The sequence below is a fragment of the Chanos chanos genome, chromosome 11 (assembly GCF_902362185.1).
Source record: "Chanos chanos chromosome 11, fChaCha1.1, whole genome shotgun sequence".
NCBI classification, from domain to species: domain Eukaryota; kingdom Metazoa; phylum Chordata; class Actinopteri; order Gonorynchiformes; family Chanidae; genus Chanos; species Chanos chanos.
The window spans coordinates 4007407-4029214 of record NC_044505.1 but is presented as its reverse complement, the minus strand read 5'-3'; the positions used below and the strand labels follow the sequence as shown (position 1 = coordinate 4029214).

Genomic DNA, 21808 nt, shown 5'->3' with positions numbered 1-21808 from the left:
CTCTCAGATGGCAGTTTTAATGACTCCTCTAAAAGCATTCATGTCATTTTTGTTCTGTATGACTTCAGTACACTCAGTTCTATTTAAAAGTCAGTAGAAAAGGACACAAGGTAAAGGAGACATGTAAGAGTGCTGGGACAGGGCCCAGTCATTCAAATACTTCAGATAATTCTTTGACTCAGGTCTGATGACAGTAGCCATGGGAACCACTGTCTCACTCCTACCTGTACAGGTGACTCCAACGTCTTCCTTATGTGAGCAGTCAGTGTTGTTCTTCAGGGAGAGAGAGCAGTCAGACAGGTGGATCTCACTTCCTCTGCACTCCACCCTGCTCAGCCACACAGCTCCCTCTCCACGCCCAAAGGCAGCATTCCCATCAGCCCTCAGTGCCGGCCCACAGCCCAGCTGTCTGCACACCACCTGAGCATCTCTAATGTCCCAGTCATCATCACAGACTGAGCCCCAGGTACCGTCATGATAAACCTCCAGCCTCCCAGAGCACTGGCCTTCTCCCTCCATCAGTCTGAAGGGTAGATGGTCTAGACAACAAATCGTGTTAACTGAAACATCTGACTATCTTCATATTAAATAAGGATTCCATTTTTTAAAAAATATTTGCATTCCAAATGTTTTCACTGGTAAATTGCTTACTTATTTAAGCCATTTTTAGGGACTGGTGAGTGAACAAATATAACCAAAAACATATTTTATAACATATTATATTTAAGACTGTTCTATTGTAGATCACTGATGTATAAAGGTGACGGACATATAGGAGAGAAATATAATGTAAATGGGGGTAAGCTGTTCTCACCTGAACATGGTCTGTGATGTGGAGACGCTGCACATGGCAAATGACTTCGAGTGACAGTTTTTTCCTCTGTGACCGAAGGAGAAATGTGATGATTTTTAAATAGTGAGTTATTCATTGACGCTGTAATTACTTGTAACAGCACATTCTTCTCCATTATCCTCATGCCTCACAGTGAAATTATTTCATGGTCTTCATCAGAGCACGAACACACAAAAACAATTTTACCTTTAGAAACAGAACAAATTCATTTTAACCTAGAAATTTACATCAGTAGTGAATCTTTCTTCCCCTGGGTTTGGTGAGAAAAGTGAAGGTAATTTACCTGAACAGGTGATTTTTGCCACTTCAAACGCACTACATTCGTTCTGACCCCAGGGAGAAGACGGACAGTTCCATAGACTGATGTCGTTTTTGCGGCATTGTACACGGTCAAGCCAGTTTGGAGCTGAAGCCAGTCTTGGTGTGCTTGAGTCCACACTGCCACTCTTTCCACAGTTCAGCTCTTGGCAGATTAAAGACACTGTGTCTGAGTCCATCTGGTCCATGCAGACATTACCCCAGGTTCCATTGTAAAAAACCTCCAGGTTCCCAGAGCAGCCTTCAGTCAGTCTGATCTCTTTAAACTCTGAGGACAAAAACAGGATTTGAAGTCCACATGGTTGAGTGACACTGTCACATGACCCCAATCCCAAACAGTCTTTTTCTCATACAGGCAAAGATGGAAAAAAAGGACAAATATTTTAGGAAATTTTCCATCAGTTTTCCTTTCACAACCACAGACCAGTTTATAACAAAAAGATGCATTTACTCAAACCAAATACCTCAATCTCATACAGCTTGAGTGTGTGATATTGATGATGCATTTGAGCTGAATACCTGAACACAGCACTCCCACGTCCTCCTTGCGTCCACAGTCATGTCGGCCCCATCCCTCTGACGGACAGCTCCACAGGGACGTTTCATTCCCCAGGCAGTCCACCTTATCCAGCCAAATGGGTCCAGTTCCAGGACCAAACCAGGCTGGAACCGGTCCGCTGAGGGCCTCTCCACACTGGAGCTGTCTGCACACCACCTGGGCGTCCTTCACATCCCAGGAGTCGTCACACACTGTTCCCCATGAGCCTTTGTGGAAAACCTCCAGACGCCCTGCACAGTCACTCCCAGAACCCACCAGTCTGAGGGACCTGTGACCTGAATTAAAGCATGAAGAAGACATGGTCCATCTCTAAACATAGAATTTTTCTTTTTTTTTTTTGTCTGTCTTTAAGTCGAATTTGTAGGTAAGTCAGAACAGGTACATACAGTCCTTATTTAATGTCAGTTAGTCAAATGTTTGTCTTAGTATTAAAGTGGATGGCGTTCTCCTTCCTCAAGCCATCAAACTGCTGAAGCCGCACAATGTTTTCGCAAGCGTCACAAAGTAGTACACACGTTTGTTATTACAAACCATTGTGGTTAGACTGAATTTTTAATATAATAAGGTTTATGGCAGTCTGTTCGTAAGTACGAGTTGTCCATAGGTCAAATGTTCCTAACCCAGGGACTGCCTGTACTCTCTTTTTCATATCAAATCCTCAGTACTGAATCTGCCATGTTTCAAACAGCTGTCCATAGGCATTGTGATTGGTCTGACAATAAAAGAGACTGTCTCTGTTCTTGTGGAAATTAGAGGCCAATTCAAATGACCAAACCTCCAGTCATATAATACTCACCAGAGCAGATGACTGACAGCTGTAAACTGGAACTGCAGTTTGTAGTTTGTGGTGAGCTGCAGTTTCCCAGACGAGCTTCAGTCCCAGAGCACTGGAAACCAGTCAGACACTCATCACTGTCCCCTGGACCAGACCCAGAGGAGCCACTGAATTCTACCACAGAGCCACAGTCCAGCTGTCTGCAGACCACAGAGGCTTCAGACAAACTCCAGGAGTCCAGGAGAACTCTCCTCCAGGCCTGATGGAAATAAACCTCCACCTCTCCCTCACACTCCCTCTCTCCAGTCAGCCGCACCCATCCAGCATCAGCAGACATAAAGGAACCTGAAGAGAAGACTTTAATTTTTACCAAAAGCATCCTCTGTATGAATCAACTATTAATGAATCAAAGTACCAGAGTGATAATTAATCTGAGTCTCTGCAGCATTCAGTTATAAAGTGTATGTAACTGTGTCCCTCATATAAACTGACCAGAGCAGATGACTCCAGCATCCTGCCTTTGAGAGCATGCAGCTCGACTCCATGAAGAGATGACACATGCCGAGAGGTGTGTCTCGTTGCCCTGGCAATCAAACACATCAGTCCGAACTGGGCCACTGCTCTCCCCAAACCAGTCTGCCCCCACTACAGCCACTGCACTCCCACAATTCAGCTGTCGACAGAGGATGCTGGAGGCTCTGATATCCCATGATGCACCACACACTGTTCCCCACTCACTGAGATATTGCAGCTCCACTCGACCAGAGCAGGAGTCAGAGCCATTCACTAGTCTGAAGTCTGTGTATGCTGTGTACACAAGACAAACAGTGTTGTTTACATGTTTACATGATGCAGAAAGGGGCAGGACATTCTGTAATGGACATAATAGAACTCGCTCACAAAGGACAGGTCAATAATTTATATTTACCTGAGCATTTTATTCCCACATCACTGTTATGGGAACAGTTCTGTCTCTGTGAAGATGATGTTGGACAGAAGAAAATCTCAGATTCGTTGCCTCTACACTGAATCTCCTCTGACCACACCTGACCCTCCCCTTTACCAAAAGCAGCAGCTCCCAGCACCTCTACAGGAACCCCACAGCCCAGCTCTCTACACACCACCTCTGCATCCTGCAGGTCAAAGGCAGCATCACACACCGTGCCCCAAGTCTTCCCACGAAGCACCTCTACTCTCCCAGAGCACAAATGAGCCCCATTGACTAGTTTGGGTGCTTTATGACCTATGGATTTGGAGGACAGAAGTATTTATTTGACATTTCATTTTATGCATTTCATATATTTTATCTCAAGCATATATTTAAATTTAAATCATTGGTTGTAACTGGTCCATCAATAAGGCAAAAAAAAAAAAAAAAACCCCACACACACAGCCTGAAAATTTCACTTTAAAATGACAGCAGATCAGAAAGTCATTCTCTACAAACAAATTAAATAATTTAACAAATGTAACCAGTACATAATTAGTATTCTGTTAAAATGACAAGAAACATGAGAAGAGATTTAAAAAGACATAAGTTGTAGTGCAATCATTTGACTGCTATACTCATTACGATCAGAGGAGACTGATCTTAATGAGTGTCACAGTAATATCATTTTGTCCCATTAAACTTTTATGTTATAATTTAGGAAAATGAGTGTTTGTAACCAAGAATTGTTCAGAGGAAAAACAACACTATAAAAGCTACTTGATGCAATGGGAAAATATAGACACAGGTAAAAGGATGTGAATGACAGGACAGAAATGTGTAATATAGAAATGTTTATGGTGTGGTTATGACTGAACACTGCATTAGAAGACTGCAGTAGTTGTAGTCATTGTTTGACTGTTATTTATTACTGAGGTTTAATAAAACCTACCTGAGCAGATGACTCCAACATCACGACTGTGACTACAGAGTGAAATTGCTCCCTCATCTGATCTACACTTCTTCAGTGTGGACTCTGACCCTGTACACTCCACTCCAGCCACCACGATTGGTCCTGATCCCTCTCCAAAACGAGAATATCTCACTGCCTCTACAGCCTCCCCACATCCCAGCTCTCTACACACCACTGCAGCATCACTCATATACAAAACAACGTAGTAATTTAAATTTACACGACACACTGTGCCCCACTGTCCTTTATGAAGAACCTCCACTCTCCCAGCACAGTGACTACCACCATTCACCAGCCTCACTCTGTCTGTAGAGGAGAGAGAGAGAAAAATCCTCTTAAGTGGGAACTGCCTTACACAGAGAGATCATCAGTTGTCATTTTGTTCAAGAAACAATCAATTATCTTTATATGAAAACATAATATTTCTTCTTTATTCTTTACACATTAAGTAAGAGACAATCGTGGAAGACAATTTTAAACAATTTCTCTTCTTCACAGTATATATTCAGTACATGATAACTAATTAGAAAAATGTAACCAGAAATAGAGGCACATTGTAACTTCATCATCTGTCACGCTGGTGGTGTGGTGCAGGACCCAAGTGCAAAGACACGATGGTTAAAGGTGACAAACAGAGGACTTTACTTGAACTGAAGATCAAAATACACGTGCAGAACAGGAACAAAAAAACCAATAACAAAAAGGTGCAGCGTAACAGAGTGCTCTAAAACACAAACAACGATAGACAAAGGACAAGGAAAACACTAGGACTTAAATAAAGGGAGAACTAAACAGGGCAACACAGGATTGGTAGAAATTAACAAGGTTAATAATTAGACAAAAACGGGAACAGGTGGGGGGCGGAGACAGACACAACAACAGCACAAAGACATAGCAAACTAAAAGTCCAAAATGGTGGTGCAGGTTGTGACATCATCACCCATCAGCCCCCTGTTATAGGACTGCTGACCTCAAAGGAAGTTCTGAAGATCTACTGTAATTCATCTGGTCTTAACACTAGAATGTGTAGTGTTAAGACCAGATGAGCGCCGGTCATTTTACCGTTGTGACGTCTTACTAGAAGCGCCGTGCTGGTTTGACCTACTTCTACGTAGAAGCGCCGAGCGCCGGTCATCTGACCGCAGTGACCCCCCCCCCCCCCCCCCCCCCAAAAAAAAATTGTTTCATGTAGGCCCACGTGGGCGTATCAATTGTCACTAATTTTTGCACTAGCCTACTTGATCGTGCGTAATTAGTCATAATATGACTGATAGTTTGTGTGTAGACTATGGTAAGCTTTATTCTCATGTCATGACATTACATTATTTTAGAGCTGCAACAATAATTTACAATATTAAAATACAAATGTTTTGTAAAGCGGATAAACGTATAATAAACGCGTTTTTGTTTCACGTAGGGCGTAACTAATTATTATATGACTTAGATAGTTGGCAGGAATTTTGCGAATGCAAATACATTCATTATAATAACACCCTACGCAAGAGACGGCACAGTACGGGTTGAACTGCTGGCAACCCTCGGGGTAGAGCGCGAGAGTGCAATATGAGAGAAACCCCAGGGCCCACATGTCATACCAAGGACAATATTACGTCCAGTATTAAGTCCATTGAGCAGTTTAGTGTGTTTGATTGACACAGAAATGTGGTGAAAGATTCAGAAATACTCTGAAGCAGAAACTGATCGAAATGATGCTGATAAGTTCAAACTGCGGGTCTCCTTTATTTGAGAGATATTACGGGCGGTAAAAGCCTGAACCCGGATGAGTACTGGTCTGCTAACGTGGGAAATCCCATTTTCAGAGACAGATGTCTTGATAGAGATTCCAAGATATCATGCGCTATCTGCGCTTTGATGACAAGAATATAAGTGCTGCCTACCTTGTGACAGATAGATTTTCGATATTAGATTTTCGATAAAGTATTGCTTCTTACACACCTAGTGAGAACATAACTGTAGATGAACAACTGTCCCCTATCAAGTCGTTACTGTGTCGTTTCACACAGTACATGGCCATTAAACCGGGCTAATTTGCTATTAAATTCTGGGTGGCCGCTAACGTTGAAACAAAATACATGTTGAACGCAATTCCCTATCTGGGGAAAGATGACAGTAGGCCGGCAGTAGGCTGAAAATTTCTTCACCTCGTTGGCACTGGCAAACAATCTTTTGGTCTGCGTTGAAGGGAACTTCTGGGTTGGTCAGTTGACCAAGTGATTCATGAGGCGGTCGTTAGGAAGGGGTTGGGATCACACCTATGCTATTGTTCTAGGCTGTCGGTCGAATATCTCTCCACTTGAAATGGGAACACAAAACAGCGAGGTACAACATTCCCTGCTTGAACAGGCTGTGAAAAGGGGTTACAGCATCCCGACACATAGGTTACTAAATAAGTACTCGAAAAGTACTTTGTTATCTATTTATTTACTTAATACATTTTTCACTGCATACACTATCTCGTGTATCTATAATGTATAATTCATTCTTTCTTAAGTAGGCTATTTACTGTAAATAAACTACACAGCTGTCAATTTACCAAATTTCGTGCTGTAATTTAGTTTCAGTAAATGGTAAAAAATCGCCCATCTTATGCTACACTATTTACTCTAAAACACTACACACCCGACACAGCTTTGTTTACGAAAATCCATTGCGACATACATATTTTGTAAAAACAACATCCATGCACATTTATTAATTTCCGAGCTGTGCCTACATTTTCTATTATATGTGTGGAATTAGATCTAACTAAGACTCATGGTAGGTGGTCGTAGGCTGCTCGTGGTATGAACTAGTTTTGGCCAAGAGAGAGACTAACAATAGACTATGGCACTTTTTTGGGAGGGGGTTGGGAGGTGTTACTCGTAGGGTTACTTGGCAGGCTAGGTATCAGGCTACTCATAGCCCACTGAATGCCTTGAAAAGTCGCAGCGTTTGCTTCTATCATTGCATAGAATGATCTGTTAGTTGTGGTAGATAATTCATTTATTAAAATGCAAGTGTAAAGTTTGATATGTTCGGCTGGGCTTATTATGTGGTATAAGCGATAATTTCACGGAGACAGACGAGTTCGGAACTGAAACGCTTTAGTCTACTCCTCCAGCGCCACCCAAAGCAGTCTCACACTCTAAATTTCCGCAAATTGTGATGTAGACGCATTGTAATTCTCACCCAATTACTGCCTGTCTTGTCATTCCGATAGGTTGTTCTACTGAGTAAGCATAAATTCCAGTTTAGAGCTTACTCCGTCACCCGACATGTCGCCCAACAATTAGAACGTCCAAATCTGTAATCGCTCCCTGCAATAGTTAATTCACAATCACAATTGTCTCTAATTTTTGCACTACCTGGACCGTGCCCTTACAATAAATTAATCACTAGGGACAACGACGTGATCATTGTCAGTCGACAATTGAATGTTCATAAAGTCGGGCTACGCATTTACAGACCAACCGCAGTCTAACTCGCAACGTGTGTGACATCCCTTATAATAAACTAATTCTCCAAGGTAGATGATTAAATATTAAAAAACAAATACTATGAAAAAGTTGCCTGAACTAGTCTTGTTCAAATGGTTTTCTCAGTCGAATTTGGTCAAGACGTCTTCTGGAATTTATGCCTTTGGAAACTCGGTTGCCACAAATTAATAATCAAAACATTACGTTGAATGATGGAAGGGCTGGCCAACAAACGTTCTATTGAAATAATAACCGACTATTAACACTGAAATGAATGATACACAGGCCGAACGCGAGTTGATCTTGTAAGCAAACTATTTGCTGCGTGCAAGAAGCGCCATCTGGCGATCATTATGTGTCAGTAACAGTGTCCTTGTCTAATGACTCGGCGGTCATTTGACCACCTAGCCGCGCTATAAGTAGGTAAAACCAGCACGGCGCTCCTAGTAGGTAGTCACTGCGGTCAAATGACCGGCACTCGGCGCTTCTAGGTATAAGTAGGTCAAACCGGCGCGGCGCTACTAGTGTTAACAAAATAAGAGACGTTAAACAAGTGTTCACCCTACCCATTCAGAGGATGGTTTGCTATGTAAAATCACTACAATGCCACAGAGAGTCCTTGTATTAATTAAGCAAAAACTTACTGGTTGTCAGTTTTAAATAAAAGAGAAATAGAAAACATTTCAAATTACTGAATTTTTATTATCAAAACACTGACTCTGCAGTACTTTAAACAAATTTCCAAAGACATTGTGATTGGTCTGACAATACAAAACACCATCTGTGTTCTTGTGGAAATCAGAGGCCAATTCAAATGACCAAACCTCCAGTCATGTAATACTCACCAGAGCAGATGAGTGACAGCTGTGAACTGGAACTGCATTTTGTAGTTTGTGGTGAGCTGCAGTTTCCCAGATAAGCCTCAGTCCCAGAGCACTGGAAACCAGTCAGACACTCATCACTGTCCTCTGGACCAGACCCAGAGGAGCCACTGAAGTCTACCACAGAGCCACAGTCCAGCTGTCTGCAGACCACAGAGGCTTCAGACAAACTCCAGGAGTCCAGGAGAACTCTCCTCCAGGCCTGATGGAAATAAACCTCCACCTCTCCCTCACACTCCCTCTCTCCAGTCAGCCGCACCAATCCACCATCAGCAGACATAGAGGAACCTGTAGGGAAGGGGTGAATTTCATATTTACATGTATTTATGTAGGAGACATTTTCATCAAAGTGACTTACAAGTGAAGCAAAAATATAATCCAAGCATGTAGCCGTTAAAGAGCTAGATGTGGTAAGAATATCGTGGGTCAGTGACTGACCCAGTACAAGTTTAAGAACAGGTGAAAGAGGTAAAAGAGGAAAGTACAGAGAGATACAGGTAGAAACACTGCTAATGAACTGGGGCCTATAAAAGTGTAAGAGAAGAAGCCATTGCCCAGTGTGGGAGATGAGGCAGTGCTAATAGTTAGGATGTTGTTGGGCAGGAATTGGAGAGAAACCTCTTACTTTACAGGAGCTAATAAATGTTTCACTAAATGTGACATTAAAAATTGCACAGACTCTCCCCAACTGAGTAGAGGTGTACAGAAATGTCATTATCTGTATGTGTTTCTGTTCAGCTAACAACATTATCTGTCTCTGTATTCGGATAGTAGACCAGAAGCAGGAGTGGTTTATACCCGAAGTCATGTTAAATCGGGCAAATGTATTTTCTAATCTAATATGGCAATGCAATTTTTGTGCTTTCCATCCATCAAATTCATTTAATATTAGCATATAATTAATTGTGAAATATATTTCACATCCTCATAATGTACTTTTCATCTCTCTCTCTCTTTTATTTTTATTTTTATTTTTAACTAAACTAAGTTTTAGGAACTATCTGAACCCCACCACCACCATCCCTTTTAACGGGGAGACATTGAACAATCAGAAAATGAAAAAAAACTTTTATAAATCTACAGATTCTGTTTCTGTAAACTATTTACAGTAAGGTTATGTAGAAAATATCTGTCAGTTGAAGGGAATAATCTTAAATTCCCGTGATACTCCGTTTTTGTTTCTTGATGTGTTAACTTAACTGCAGTTCGATGAGGAAACGTTAATTACTATTTTACAACAGTAATTACATAACAGTAATACATGAACTTTTGCCTCTTCTATTTTTTCCCGTACTGAACTAAGCCCACTGCCTGGTTTGTGCTGACTTGGTGGGGGAGACTACAGAATATAGCGATCACTTTTCAATAATGCATAGTAAATGAAATGACTAGTTAGTGAGGTCACATGTCAATCATGGCTCTTTTTTCCTGAACAATAACAAGCAACTTTGGGTAGAAAAAATATCTGTTTCCATCGCACTATTTGTGCTTTCCCAAATAACATATTCGGATCCGGGTACATCCCTACAACTGAGTTCTCATTAATGCTGTCCAAACCTCGAGAAGTATCAGCTTCCTCTAGGCAGAGTTGATCCAGAAGGGACAGCTATCCAAATCAGTGTGTGTGTGTGTGTGTGTGTGTGTGTGTGTGTGTGTGTGTGTGTGTGTGTGTGTGTGCGCGCACACGCACACATGCTTCACAGTTGTGCCATAGCTTCCTCTAAAGCCCATTTCATTCCACAATGGATTCATCCTGAACAGTTTGAATGTAACTGTTGTAATAAAGGTTGACATTTGAGATTCTATTCTCTGAGTATGTGATCAGTCATTTTCTACTTTACTGAATGTGATGATCAAAGGAATTTGGTTGTCTAGGAGAATATGTTAATGCTAATGAAGAGTTGTTTTGAATAAGTTGTAGGTTCAATGTTCAGAGGGATGAGCTATGAATAGAGTTGTTCAGAATATCTCTAACTTAACTGGATTCAGATTCTCGAATAAGGTTATGGTTACAGCTAAGTGGTATTAGTATTCAGGAAACATTTACATAGTGAACCACTAACTGTAACTGATCCATACCACCGGCATGACAACACTATAAAAATAATAACCAAAACAGCTATGCTACAGCAACAAAAACAAAGCAGGTCTGTTGTACCATAATCTAAGGCTTCAATGTACTGAAAGCAATTTTACCAAAAGCATCCTCTGTATGAATCAATTATTAATGAATCAAAGTACCAGAGAGATGATTATTCTGAGTCTCTGCAGGATTCAGTTATAAAGTGTATGTAACTGTGTCCCTCATATAAACTGACCAGAGCAGATGACTCCTGCATCCTGCCTATGAGAGCATGCAGCTCCACTCCATGAAGAGATGACACATGCTGAGAGGTGTGTCTCGTTGCCCTGGCAATCAAACACATCAGCTCGTACTGGGCCACTGCCCTCCCCAAACCAGTCCACACCCACTATGGCCACGGTACTCCCACAATTCAGCTGTCGACAGAGGACATTGGAGGCTCTGATATCCCATGTTGCACCACACGCTGTTCCCCACTCACTGAGGTACTGCAGCTCCACTCGACCAGAGCAGGAGTCAGAGCTGTTCACTAGTCTGAAGTCTGTGTATCCTGTTTACACGAGACAAATAGTGTTGTTTACATGTTTACATGAAGCAGAAGGGGGCAGGGCATTCTGTTTCTCATGGACAAAATTGAACTTACTCGCTAGGCTGAATAATAGGTTATAACACATTCTTGTTATTTCTAATACTCACTCACTCACTTTCACTCACTTTCACTCACTCGTTTTCAAAGCTGCCGTGCTGGAGCCTATCCCAGCGTTCATTAGGTTAAAGGCGGGGAAACACTGACAGGTCGCCAGTCCATCGTAGGGAAGGCAAACAAGCAAACACATTCACACAAACATTCATACCTAGGGGCAATTTAGTGTCTCCAATTCACATAGCCTGCATGTCTTTGGACTGTGGGAGGAAACTGGAGCTCCCAGAGGAAACCCACACAGACACGGGGAGCACTACCCACTGTGCCACCATGCAGCCCCATTTCTAATATGTATTCTTAACGATTTGTTTCATCATGTGGAAATCATTGTAAGAAATAACAAATCATTCTCAATAAATTACATTCACTACTGGACTAAGGACAGGTCAATAATTCATAATTACCAGTGCATTTTATTCCCACATCATTGTCATGGGAACAGTTCTGTCTCAGTAAAGATGATGCTGGACAGAGGGAAATCTCAGATTCATTGCCTCTACACAGAATCTCCTCTGACCACACCTGACCCTCCCCTTTACCGAAAGCAGCAGCTCCCAGCACCTCTACAGGAACCCCACAGCCCAGCTCTCTACACACCACCTCTGCATCCTGCTGGTCAAAGGCAGCATCACACACCGTGCCCCAAGTCTTCCCACGAAGCGCCTCTACTCTCCCAGAGCATGGGTTAGATCCATTAACTAGTCTTACAGGACCTGTAGATTGAAAAACAATAAGCTGTTTATACACCCCCTAAACTCCATCAGATAAAACCAGTTACCTCAACACAGTAACTACAATAACTACAGTTCTCACAGCCCCACACACACAAATTACCAATTATATAATGATAAAACTCACAACCCCATACACACACAGCTGCCAATCAAGTAATACCTAAATCACTCACAGCACCACACACACATACAATTACCAATACAATTTACTGAGGTTTAGTAAAGCCTACCTGAACAGATGACTGCAACATCACGACTGTGACCACAGAACTGAACTGCCTCTTGTTCTGATCTACACTTCTTCAGTGTGGACTCTGACCCTGTACACTCCACTCCAGCCATCACGATTGGTCCTGATCCCTCTCCAAAATGAGGATATCTCACTGCCTCTACAGCCTCCCCACATCCCAGCTCTCTACACACCACTGCAGCATCACTCATATCCCAAACAACGTAGTAATCTGAATTTATACGACACACTGTGCCCCACTGTCCTTCATGAAGAACCTCCACTCTCCCAGCACAGCGACTACCACCATTCACCAGCCTCACACTGCCTGTAGAGGAGAGAGAGAGAGAGAGAGAGAGAGAGAGAGAGAGAGAAATACTCTTAAGTGGGAACTGCCTTACACAGAGAGAAGATCATCAGTTGTCATTTTGTTCAAAAAACATTCAATTATCTTTATATGACAAGATAATATTTCTTCTTTATTCTTTACACATAAAGTACGAGACAATCGTGGAAGACAATTTTAAACTATTTCTCTTCTTCATAGTATATATTCAGTACATGATAATTAATTAGATAAATGTAACCAGAAATAGAGGCACATTGTAACTTCATCATCACCCATCAGCCCCCTGTTATAGGACTGCTGACCTTAAAGGAAGTTCTTAAGACTAACTACTGTAATTCATCTGCTCTTAACAAAACAAGAGACATTAAACAAGTGCTCACCCTACCCATTCAGATGATGGTTTGTGTTATGTAAAATCACTACAATGCCACAGAGAGTCCTTGTAATAATCAATTAAAAACTTACTGGTATGTCAGTTTTTAAATAAAAGAAAAATAGAAAACATTTCAAATTACTGAATTTTTATTATCAAAACACTGACTCTGTAGTAGCTTAAACAAATTTTTAAAGGCATTGTGATTAGTCTGACAACAAAAGAGACTGCCTCTGTTCTCGTGGAAATTAGAGGCCAGTTCAAATGACCAAACTTCCAGTCTTGTAATACTCACCAGAGCAGATGAGTGACAGCTGTGAACTGGAACTGCAGTTTGTAGTTTGTGGTGAGCTGCAGTTTCCCAGACGAGCTTCAGTCCCAGAGCACTGGAAACCAGTCAGACACTCATCACTGTCCCCTGGACCAGACCCAGAGGAGCCACTGAACTCTACCACAGAGCCACAGTCCAGCTGTCTGCAGACCACAGAGGCTTCAGACAAACTCCAGGAGTCCAGGAGAACTCTCCTCCAGGCCTGATGGAAATAAACCTCCACCTCTCCCTCACACTCCCTCTCTCCAGTCAGCCGCACCAATCCACCATCAGCAGACATAGAGGAACCTGAAGAGAAAGGTGAATTTTATATTTACATGTATTTATGTAGGAGACATTTTCATCAAAGTGACTTACAAGTGAGGCAAAAATATAATCCAAGCATGTAGCCGTTAAAGAGCTAGATGTGGTAAGAATATCGTGGGTCAGTGACTGACCCGATACCAGTTTAAGAATAGCTGGAAGAGATAAAAGAGTAAACTACAGAGAGATACAGGTAGAGACACTGCTAATGAACAAAAGTGCAAGAGAAGAGTTATGGTTACAGATAAGTGGTATTGGTATTCAGCCCAAAACACATGGTGAACCATTAACTGTAATTGGTCTATACCACTGGCCTAACAATGCTATAAAAATAATCAACAAAACAGCTATGTTACAGCATAACAACAAAGCTGGTCTGTTGCACCATAATCTAAGGCTCCAATGTACTGAAAGCAAGTTTACCAAAAGCATCGTCTATATGAATCAATTATTAATGAATCAAAGTATCAGAGTGATGATTAATCTGACTTTCTGCAGCATTCAGTCATAAAGTGTATGTAACTGTATCCATCATATAAACTGACCAGAGCAGATGACTCCTGCATCCTGCCTATGAGAGCATGCAGCTCCACTCCATGAAGAGATGACACATGCTGAGAGGTGTGTTTCGTTGCCCAGGCAGTTAAACACATCAGCCCGTACTGGGCCACTGCCCTCCCCAAACCAGTCCACTCCCACTATGGCCACGGCACTCCCACAATTCAGCTGTCGACAGAGGACATTGGAGGCTCTGATATCCCATGATGCACCACACGCTGTTCCCCACTCACTGAGGTACTGCAGCTCCACTCGACCAGAGCAGGAGTCAGAGCCGTTGACTAGTCTGAAGTCTGTGTATCCTGTTTACACAAGACAAACAGTGTTGTTTACATGTTTACATGAAGCAGAAAGGGGTGGGGCATTCTGTTTCTCATGGACAAAACTGAACATACTCGCTCTAGGATATAACATTTTGTTGTTATTTCTAATATATATTCTTAATTATTTGTTTCATCACGTGGAAATCATTGTAAGAAATAACAAACAATTCTCAATAAATTACGTTCAGTACTGTCCTAAGGACAAGTCAATAATTCATAATTACCAGTGCATTTTATTCCCACATCGTTGTCATGGGAACAGTTGCGTCTCTGTGAAGATGATGTTGGACAGAGGTGAATCTCAGATTCGTTGCCTCTACACTGAGTCTCCTCTGACCACACCTGACCCTCCCCTTTACCAAAAGCAGCAGCTCCCAGCACCTCTACAGGAACATCACAGCCCAGCTCTCTACACACCACCTCTGCATCCTGCTGGTCAAAGGCAGCATCACACACCGTGCCCCAAGTCTTCCCATGAAGCACCTCTACTCTCCCAGAGCACGGGTTAGATCCATTAACTAGTCTTACAGGACCTGTAGATTGAAAAACAATAAGCGTTATCTGAATATATTTGAATTAAATAGCAATTTTTTGTTCAACCTTCAGGATTGTTGTTCCAGTCACATGACAATGACCGTATAATAAAATATTTTTGTTGGGCATCATTTTATATAAATATGTATATGTGTATGTGTATATATATATATGTGTGTGTGTGTGTGTATGTATTTATATGTGTGTGTGTGTGTGTGTGTGTGTGTGTACATGGGAACCGGGCTCATGACCGGAGGGTTGCCGGTTCGATTCCCAGGACTGACATCCACGGCTGTGTTCCCTTAGGCAAGGCACTTAACCCCAATGCCCCCTGGGCGCAAGGAATGCTGCCCACTGCCCCTGCATCTGGTGTGTGTGTTCACTACCAGTTAGATGGTTTAAATGCAGAGGACAGATTCACTGCTCACTGTTCACAGTGTGTGTATGCAATCACAGAGATTTACATTTACATATATATTTCCTCAGATCAAGAAGTTTTGGGACGTCTATGAATTTAATTTGAATTTCACCATAAAAGTATCTTTCACCATGTCCTGATTTTTCCAGGAAAATTAAGTTGAGAATAAGGCCAGTTAAGTGTATTCAAATCAATTAAGACCTGCTTTCGCAAAATTAACTCGCTTTTTAAAAATTCAAAGTAAAGAAGAATAAAGTTGAATGTTTGAAACAAACACAAGTATAATCATATTACTGCCTCACTCAGGAAGATAAGAGCTGACTGACAGAATCATGAGTCTAAAGATCAGGAACACAATAGAATGTTGGAGAATGAGATCTAAGAGTAATAATATGGACACTTTGACTTGGACACAATAAATAATCCGTTTTCAAGTTTCAAAAATAAGACCTTAGATATGACAAAAATATGAAATAATTAGCATTACAATCATTTATAATAAAAACTGAATCATGACTTATTGTTAATAAGTTTCTTCTTCTCTCTCCTCTCAACAAAGTTGTGTTTATACATCAATTAAACTCCATCAGATAAATCCAGTTACCTCCACACAGCAATAACTACAATTCTCACAGCCCCACGCACACACAAATTACCAATTAAATAATAACTATAAAACTCACAACCCCATACACACACAGCCGCCAATCCAGTAATACCTAAATCACTCACAGCATCACACACACATACAATTACCAATACAATTTACTGAGGTTTAGTGAAGCCTACCTGAACAGATGACTCCAACATCATGATGATGACCACAGCGTGAAAATGCCTCGTCATCTGATCTACAGCTCCTCAGTCTAGACTCTGACCCAGTACAGTCCACTCCAGCCATCACGATTGGTCCTGATCCCACTCCAAAACGATGATCTGTCACTTCCTCTACAGCCTCCCCACATCCCAGCTCTCTACACACCACTGCAGCATCACTCATATCCCAAACAACGTAGTAATTTGAATTTCTATGACACACTGTGCCCCACTGTCCTTCATGAAGAACCTCCACTCTCCCAGCACAGCGACTACCACCATCCACCAGCCTCACACTGTCTGTAGAGGAGAGAGAGAGAGAGAGGGAGAGAGAGAGAGAGAGAGAGAGAGAGAGAGAGAGAGAAAGAGAATGAATTTCAGTTTTTCTCAAAAAGAGAACTAACTTAAAATAAACAAATGAAAAAGAAGCTCTTAGAATAAAAATTGCCCCAAACATTTCAGTTTAAACACATGTTTTTCACATGATAACCTGATAATGTCCTTTCCCTACACAGCCAGTAAGAGACAAGCTCTGTAAATAACTTCTCTCCTGAAAAATCTATTATATTTCATTAAAATTATCTTTTTTTTTTACCTTTTGACCCTTTCATCATGAAATTGCACTTACCAGCTGTGGTGAGATGAACCATGGAGGACAGAAAAATGATCCACACACACGTCTCCATCTCTCTCTGCCCCAGACCACGCTCCGTTTCAACAACTAGTCACAGAGCACAACCTTCACCTCTGCTCTCTCACACTGACTGAAGGAACTGAGTCCTCTTAGCCCACCTAGAGAGAGGACTCCTGCCACCCACCAATCACACTCACTGTTGCCTTATTAGAGACACTGCAGGAAATCATCAAACAGCTACAGTCACAAATCAGAGGACGCTCTTTAAAATTCTCCAAATATATCAAAATAAGGTCTGTGTCTTTTGAACAGGACTCCTCCTCCTGTCTGTAGACACATCTCCCTGAGGAGAGACAAGACACATCAGCTCTGTGAGAGAGTCACAAAACCACAAACACATTTATTTCAGAGAATAGGTACAGAACTGAGCAGATTACAACTGTATCACCTATGTATGTTTGTGTGTGTGTGTGTGTGTGTGTGTGTGTGTGTGTGTGTGTGTGTATGTGTGTTTGTGTGTGTGTGAATGGGTGCAGGGTGATCATCACAACATGAACACATTTCAGTGTCTGTTTCTATGTAATGCACATTTCTCAAATCACACCTGATTACTGTTTAAGCTCCATATGTCAAATTTCTGTACTAAATGTTTATGAAATGTTTCTCAGTGTTGAATCACTACAGATCCTGTAGATCACAACTTCAAGGATAACAGTGGAGAAATTAGAAAATAAATGAATAAATTCAGTACCTTGTCAGAGTTTGAAACAGAAGGTCAAGTGAAATGATCTTTCTATGATTATGTATCTCTTGCCCAGGAAAGGTAACTCAGGATCATTCTCTTTTCTACTTTGTTCACTGTAATTGATCATATAGCTCCATCTAGTGGTAAAAAACATAAATGCTTATATGAACAAATGAAGTGGGTGTCCAAAGGGTCAGTGCTGACAGAAGTTTTGTGTCTGTGTGCATGGTGTATATTTTATAAGTGTATATGTACTTTTGTACGGTTTTAATAAACACTCCAAAGTTAAATTAAATTACTTTGTTAATTATCTCATAAGCATGATCAAAACAGTGCTTTAACCCATGCTGAAAATGTTTCTGAATGAGACATGAGAAAAGAATAAAAGACAAATTAGGTGGTCTTCGTACTCTAGTGAATTCTGTGTTTGTTTTAACTAGTGTTTGTTAAATCAGTTGGATTCTTTAAATGTAAAGTACAGTTTTCTTTTGATGACGAGACGCACCGACAGTCTTCATCACTGTTACACTGACAACTTTAGAACCTCATCAAGCCCATTGTCAGCAATGAACCAGAAATGAATATATTCACGCTTTTGACTGGGATCTAATTAAGTAGAGGCAGAGGTCTCTAACTGGAGCTTCTTTGAGGCATTTTATGCTGGAGGAACCAGACTCATGTAGAAAATGAGATGGTTCACACTGCCTTGCATAGTTCAGTGTATTTCATACAGCCCCATCTAGTGGCAAGTATGCAGTAAGTGCTAAACTAATCAAGGGGCAAGGAGTTTACCAGGACAACAGCTAAGATTCCAACAGTTTTTCAGTGTATGTATTTTTGCTTATGTTACTGATTGATTGACTGATTGATTGACTTGATTGATTGATTGATTGATTGATTGATTGATTGATTGATTGATTGATTGATTGACTGATTGACTGATTGATCATTGGTCGGTTCGGTCGGTTGGTCGATATAGATAGATAGATAGATGGATAGATAGATAGATAGATAGATAGATAGATAGATAGATAGATAGATAGATAGATAGATAGATAGATAGATAGATAGATAGATAGATAGATCGTTGTATTAATATAATTACTGTATTAGCAGACCTGAATTTACTACAAAAAGCTGTATAAGGCAATATGAAAAGGGTCTGAACTGTATAAATGGATATATACTGTAAAAACATGTACTATAGAAACAGGTGAAAGTCTTTCATATGATCCTGATGATCATGGGATTCCTGTGGGGTCTGATTGAACCTTCTGGGGTTTTGTTGCTTGTGACATCTTTACCACCTGTAGCAGTTTAGGGAGTAGTTCTCCTGACATTTTACCCACTGGGGGTCCTGTGCTGGAGGACTGGGTCTGTGGTTCTGCTCTGCACAGATTATGAAGCGCTGGCTGTGTGTCTTGTTAACAGGCTCTATGTCTTCTCAAGTGAACTTGTTCCATCAAATCAATCCTGCTGTATTCCAGATCAATTTATGACAATCTCTCTTTACTGCGAGATTTGATGGACTATGTTAAAATAAATGGGACAGAGAATGGACTGCTTTGACTGGACCAAGAAAACACTTTCAGCTGGGTTGATCATAACTACATATATAAGACCTGGAGGACTTTTTGGGTTCAGTGAAGTGCTTTTGTCTCTGGTTAAGTTGTTATGCACTGAAGGTTGGTGTATGGTGAAAACAGGCAGTGGTTTGAGTCTTCCAGTCTTGGTGTAGAGGAGGACTAGGCTGTCCTGCCAACTGTACAGTCTGACCACACAACCACATCTGCATATTCCAGCTCAACCACTATGGGAATCAGACTGCATGAGAAATTTTATGTAGCCTTCATATGTAACCTCCAAAATCAATTTAGCACCAAAATCCTCGATTGCGTATGTCTGAGTCTCGCAACTTCGTTACATCACCTATATTACTGATTGGCTGCTTTTTTTCCTTTTCTTTACACATGAAATCAAACATACCAACTCAGCAGAAACAGCACAAAATAATTGTGCGTATAAGCTTTTTTGACACGTTTTTGACATGCTGTATTTTCGAATACTTTATTTCCTTTGATTGAATAGGGCTGCAAAGCTCGCCTTTTAGTTTGTTTTATGATATATGTCTTTGTATCCTGTATCCTATCCTACATCCAGTAAGTGGTTGTAACAGTGTGTTCATATGAAGTGAGTTCACTATGTCTTGGTCACTGTGGGGCTGAGGAAACCAAGCACTTTCCCCTCATTGCACCGAAAGCTCCCAGTGTCTGATTGGCAACAGTGTTCAGGAGCATGGACAGCACCAATCTGTCAAACCTGCACTGACAGCTGAAGACAGAGAGTGAGAGCCTTGGTCAGCTCCACATTCACTCACAGCAGCAGAACCTGGCTGTAGTGGGGAGGTGGAGCTGTGTCTTGGTCCACTTCGTATTCTCTTTATATCATGTCATGGTAAACACTATGTGTCTGAAAGATTTATTCTGTTGGATTTTCTTTCAGTTTTCACCATATGATAGTCAGAATGTGAAATATTTTCAGCAGGGATTAAAGGACTGTTTTGATCATGACATTGAGGTTGACCTCATTAATTAATTAAAAAAACAGCAGCTGTGAATCCAGCTAATTCACAGCAAAATAGCCAACATATCAACTACTATCATACAACTCACTTTTGAACTCTCAGGCTGCCACACATGCTCCATAGTATTTACATGCATTAACCCTTTCATTACACACAAAGAGGAATATATTTTAATTATGGTGGTACATTTTTAGCAATGGGATGTACACTAATAAATACACACACAGGCTCTCTGTCAGCTGCTGTCAACACTGACCCTCCAGGCACCTCCTCATTTCTATTTAATTCAGCACCTGATTTTTTTCCCTCACCACTAGATGGAGCTGTAAGATTCATTACAATGAGCGGGGTTATGACCCTGTGTGGCTCAGACAGGGATATGAACCTGACCTTTTCTGGGTGAGTGGGAGGAGTCCTCTCTCTAGGTGGGCTAAGAGTTCCTTCAGTCAGTGTGATAGAGTAGAGGTGAAGGTTGTGCTCTGTGACAAGTTCACCCCAAATACCACTGCACTGGTCATCTACAGCTGTGTGTAAATAACTCCAGAGAACTGGACCTTTAGATGTCACTCTCCATGTCTTTCATTCATACCAAAATACTTCACAACTCACTTTAACCCGTCTGTAGAAATTCACAAATTCTGCTATTATATTAATAGGATTTATTATTTAAAGAATTTATCTGTTGTCTGATGCTTTCAAAAACAAATTAAAATGTTTCTTATTAGTCTAGTGACTTTAATATACATCATGTAGCTGCAAACTCACAATTAAACTGGACATACTTCAGTTAGTCAAACATCAAACTGAAGGAATATTCTGTTGCAAAGGTCTGTGATAACTGACATAGTTCTTTGTCCACTAGAGGGCGATAGAGCTACATAGTGAGTTGACCGTATTGCCGTGCAATAGGACATTACGCTCTTTCTCCTTCAACACCCGTCTTAAGAGGTTTTCAAACAAGATTTATTCACAGTCAAATTTAGATGTATTTGCCAGAATTTATATACAATACTACCTCCAGATCTTGACTAACGGCAATTCTTTGATGGACAAACACGGCAGTTATGCCAGGTTATTTTCTCCCTCTAGTGGTGGAAAGGTTTAAGTTCAAGGCAGTTTCACGTTTTTGTGTGTGTGTGTGTGTGTGTGTGTGTGTGTGTACTGCATGTACCACAGAAATCCCCTACTCATTTTGGAAATTTATGTACCTGTTGAATTTCTTTAAATATTTTTAAATTAAGTTCCGTCACTGAGGCACCTCGGTCTGGAAGAACCAAAATCATGTGGAAGATCAAGTGAGAACTGGTCATACAGGAGCTATGACCATC

At 41.1% G+C, this 21808-nt stretch overlaps 1 protein-coding gene across 1 annotated transcript; it reads right to left on the bottom strand.

Moving 5' to 3' along the window:
* Positions 1–312: 312 nt before the first annotated feature.
* Positions 313–16602, bottom strand: LOC115824176 (scavenger receptor cysteine-rich type 1 protein M130-like; the record flags this gene model as incomplete). The annotated part of the gene is made up of 8 exons (XM_030788281.1): positions 16491–16602; positions 14532–14728; positions 11200–11262; positions 9023–9051; positions 8728–8855; positions 1691–2005; positions 1137–1439; positions 313–539 (listed from the first exon to the last, which is right to left on the bottom strand). Coding segments are annotated over exons 1-8 (1374 nt in total), but the record flags the coding sequence as incomplete, so codon positions are not given.
* Between the last annotated feature and the right edge of the window lie 5206 nt (positions 16603–21808).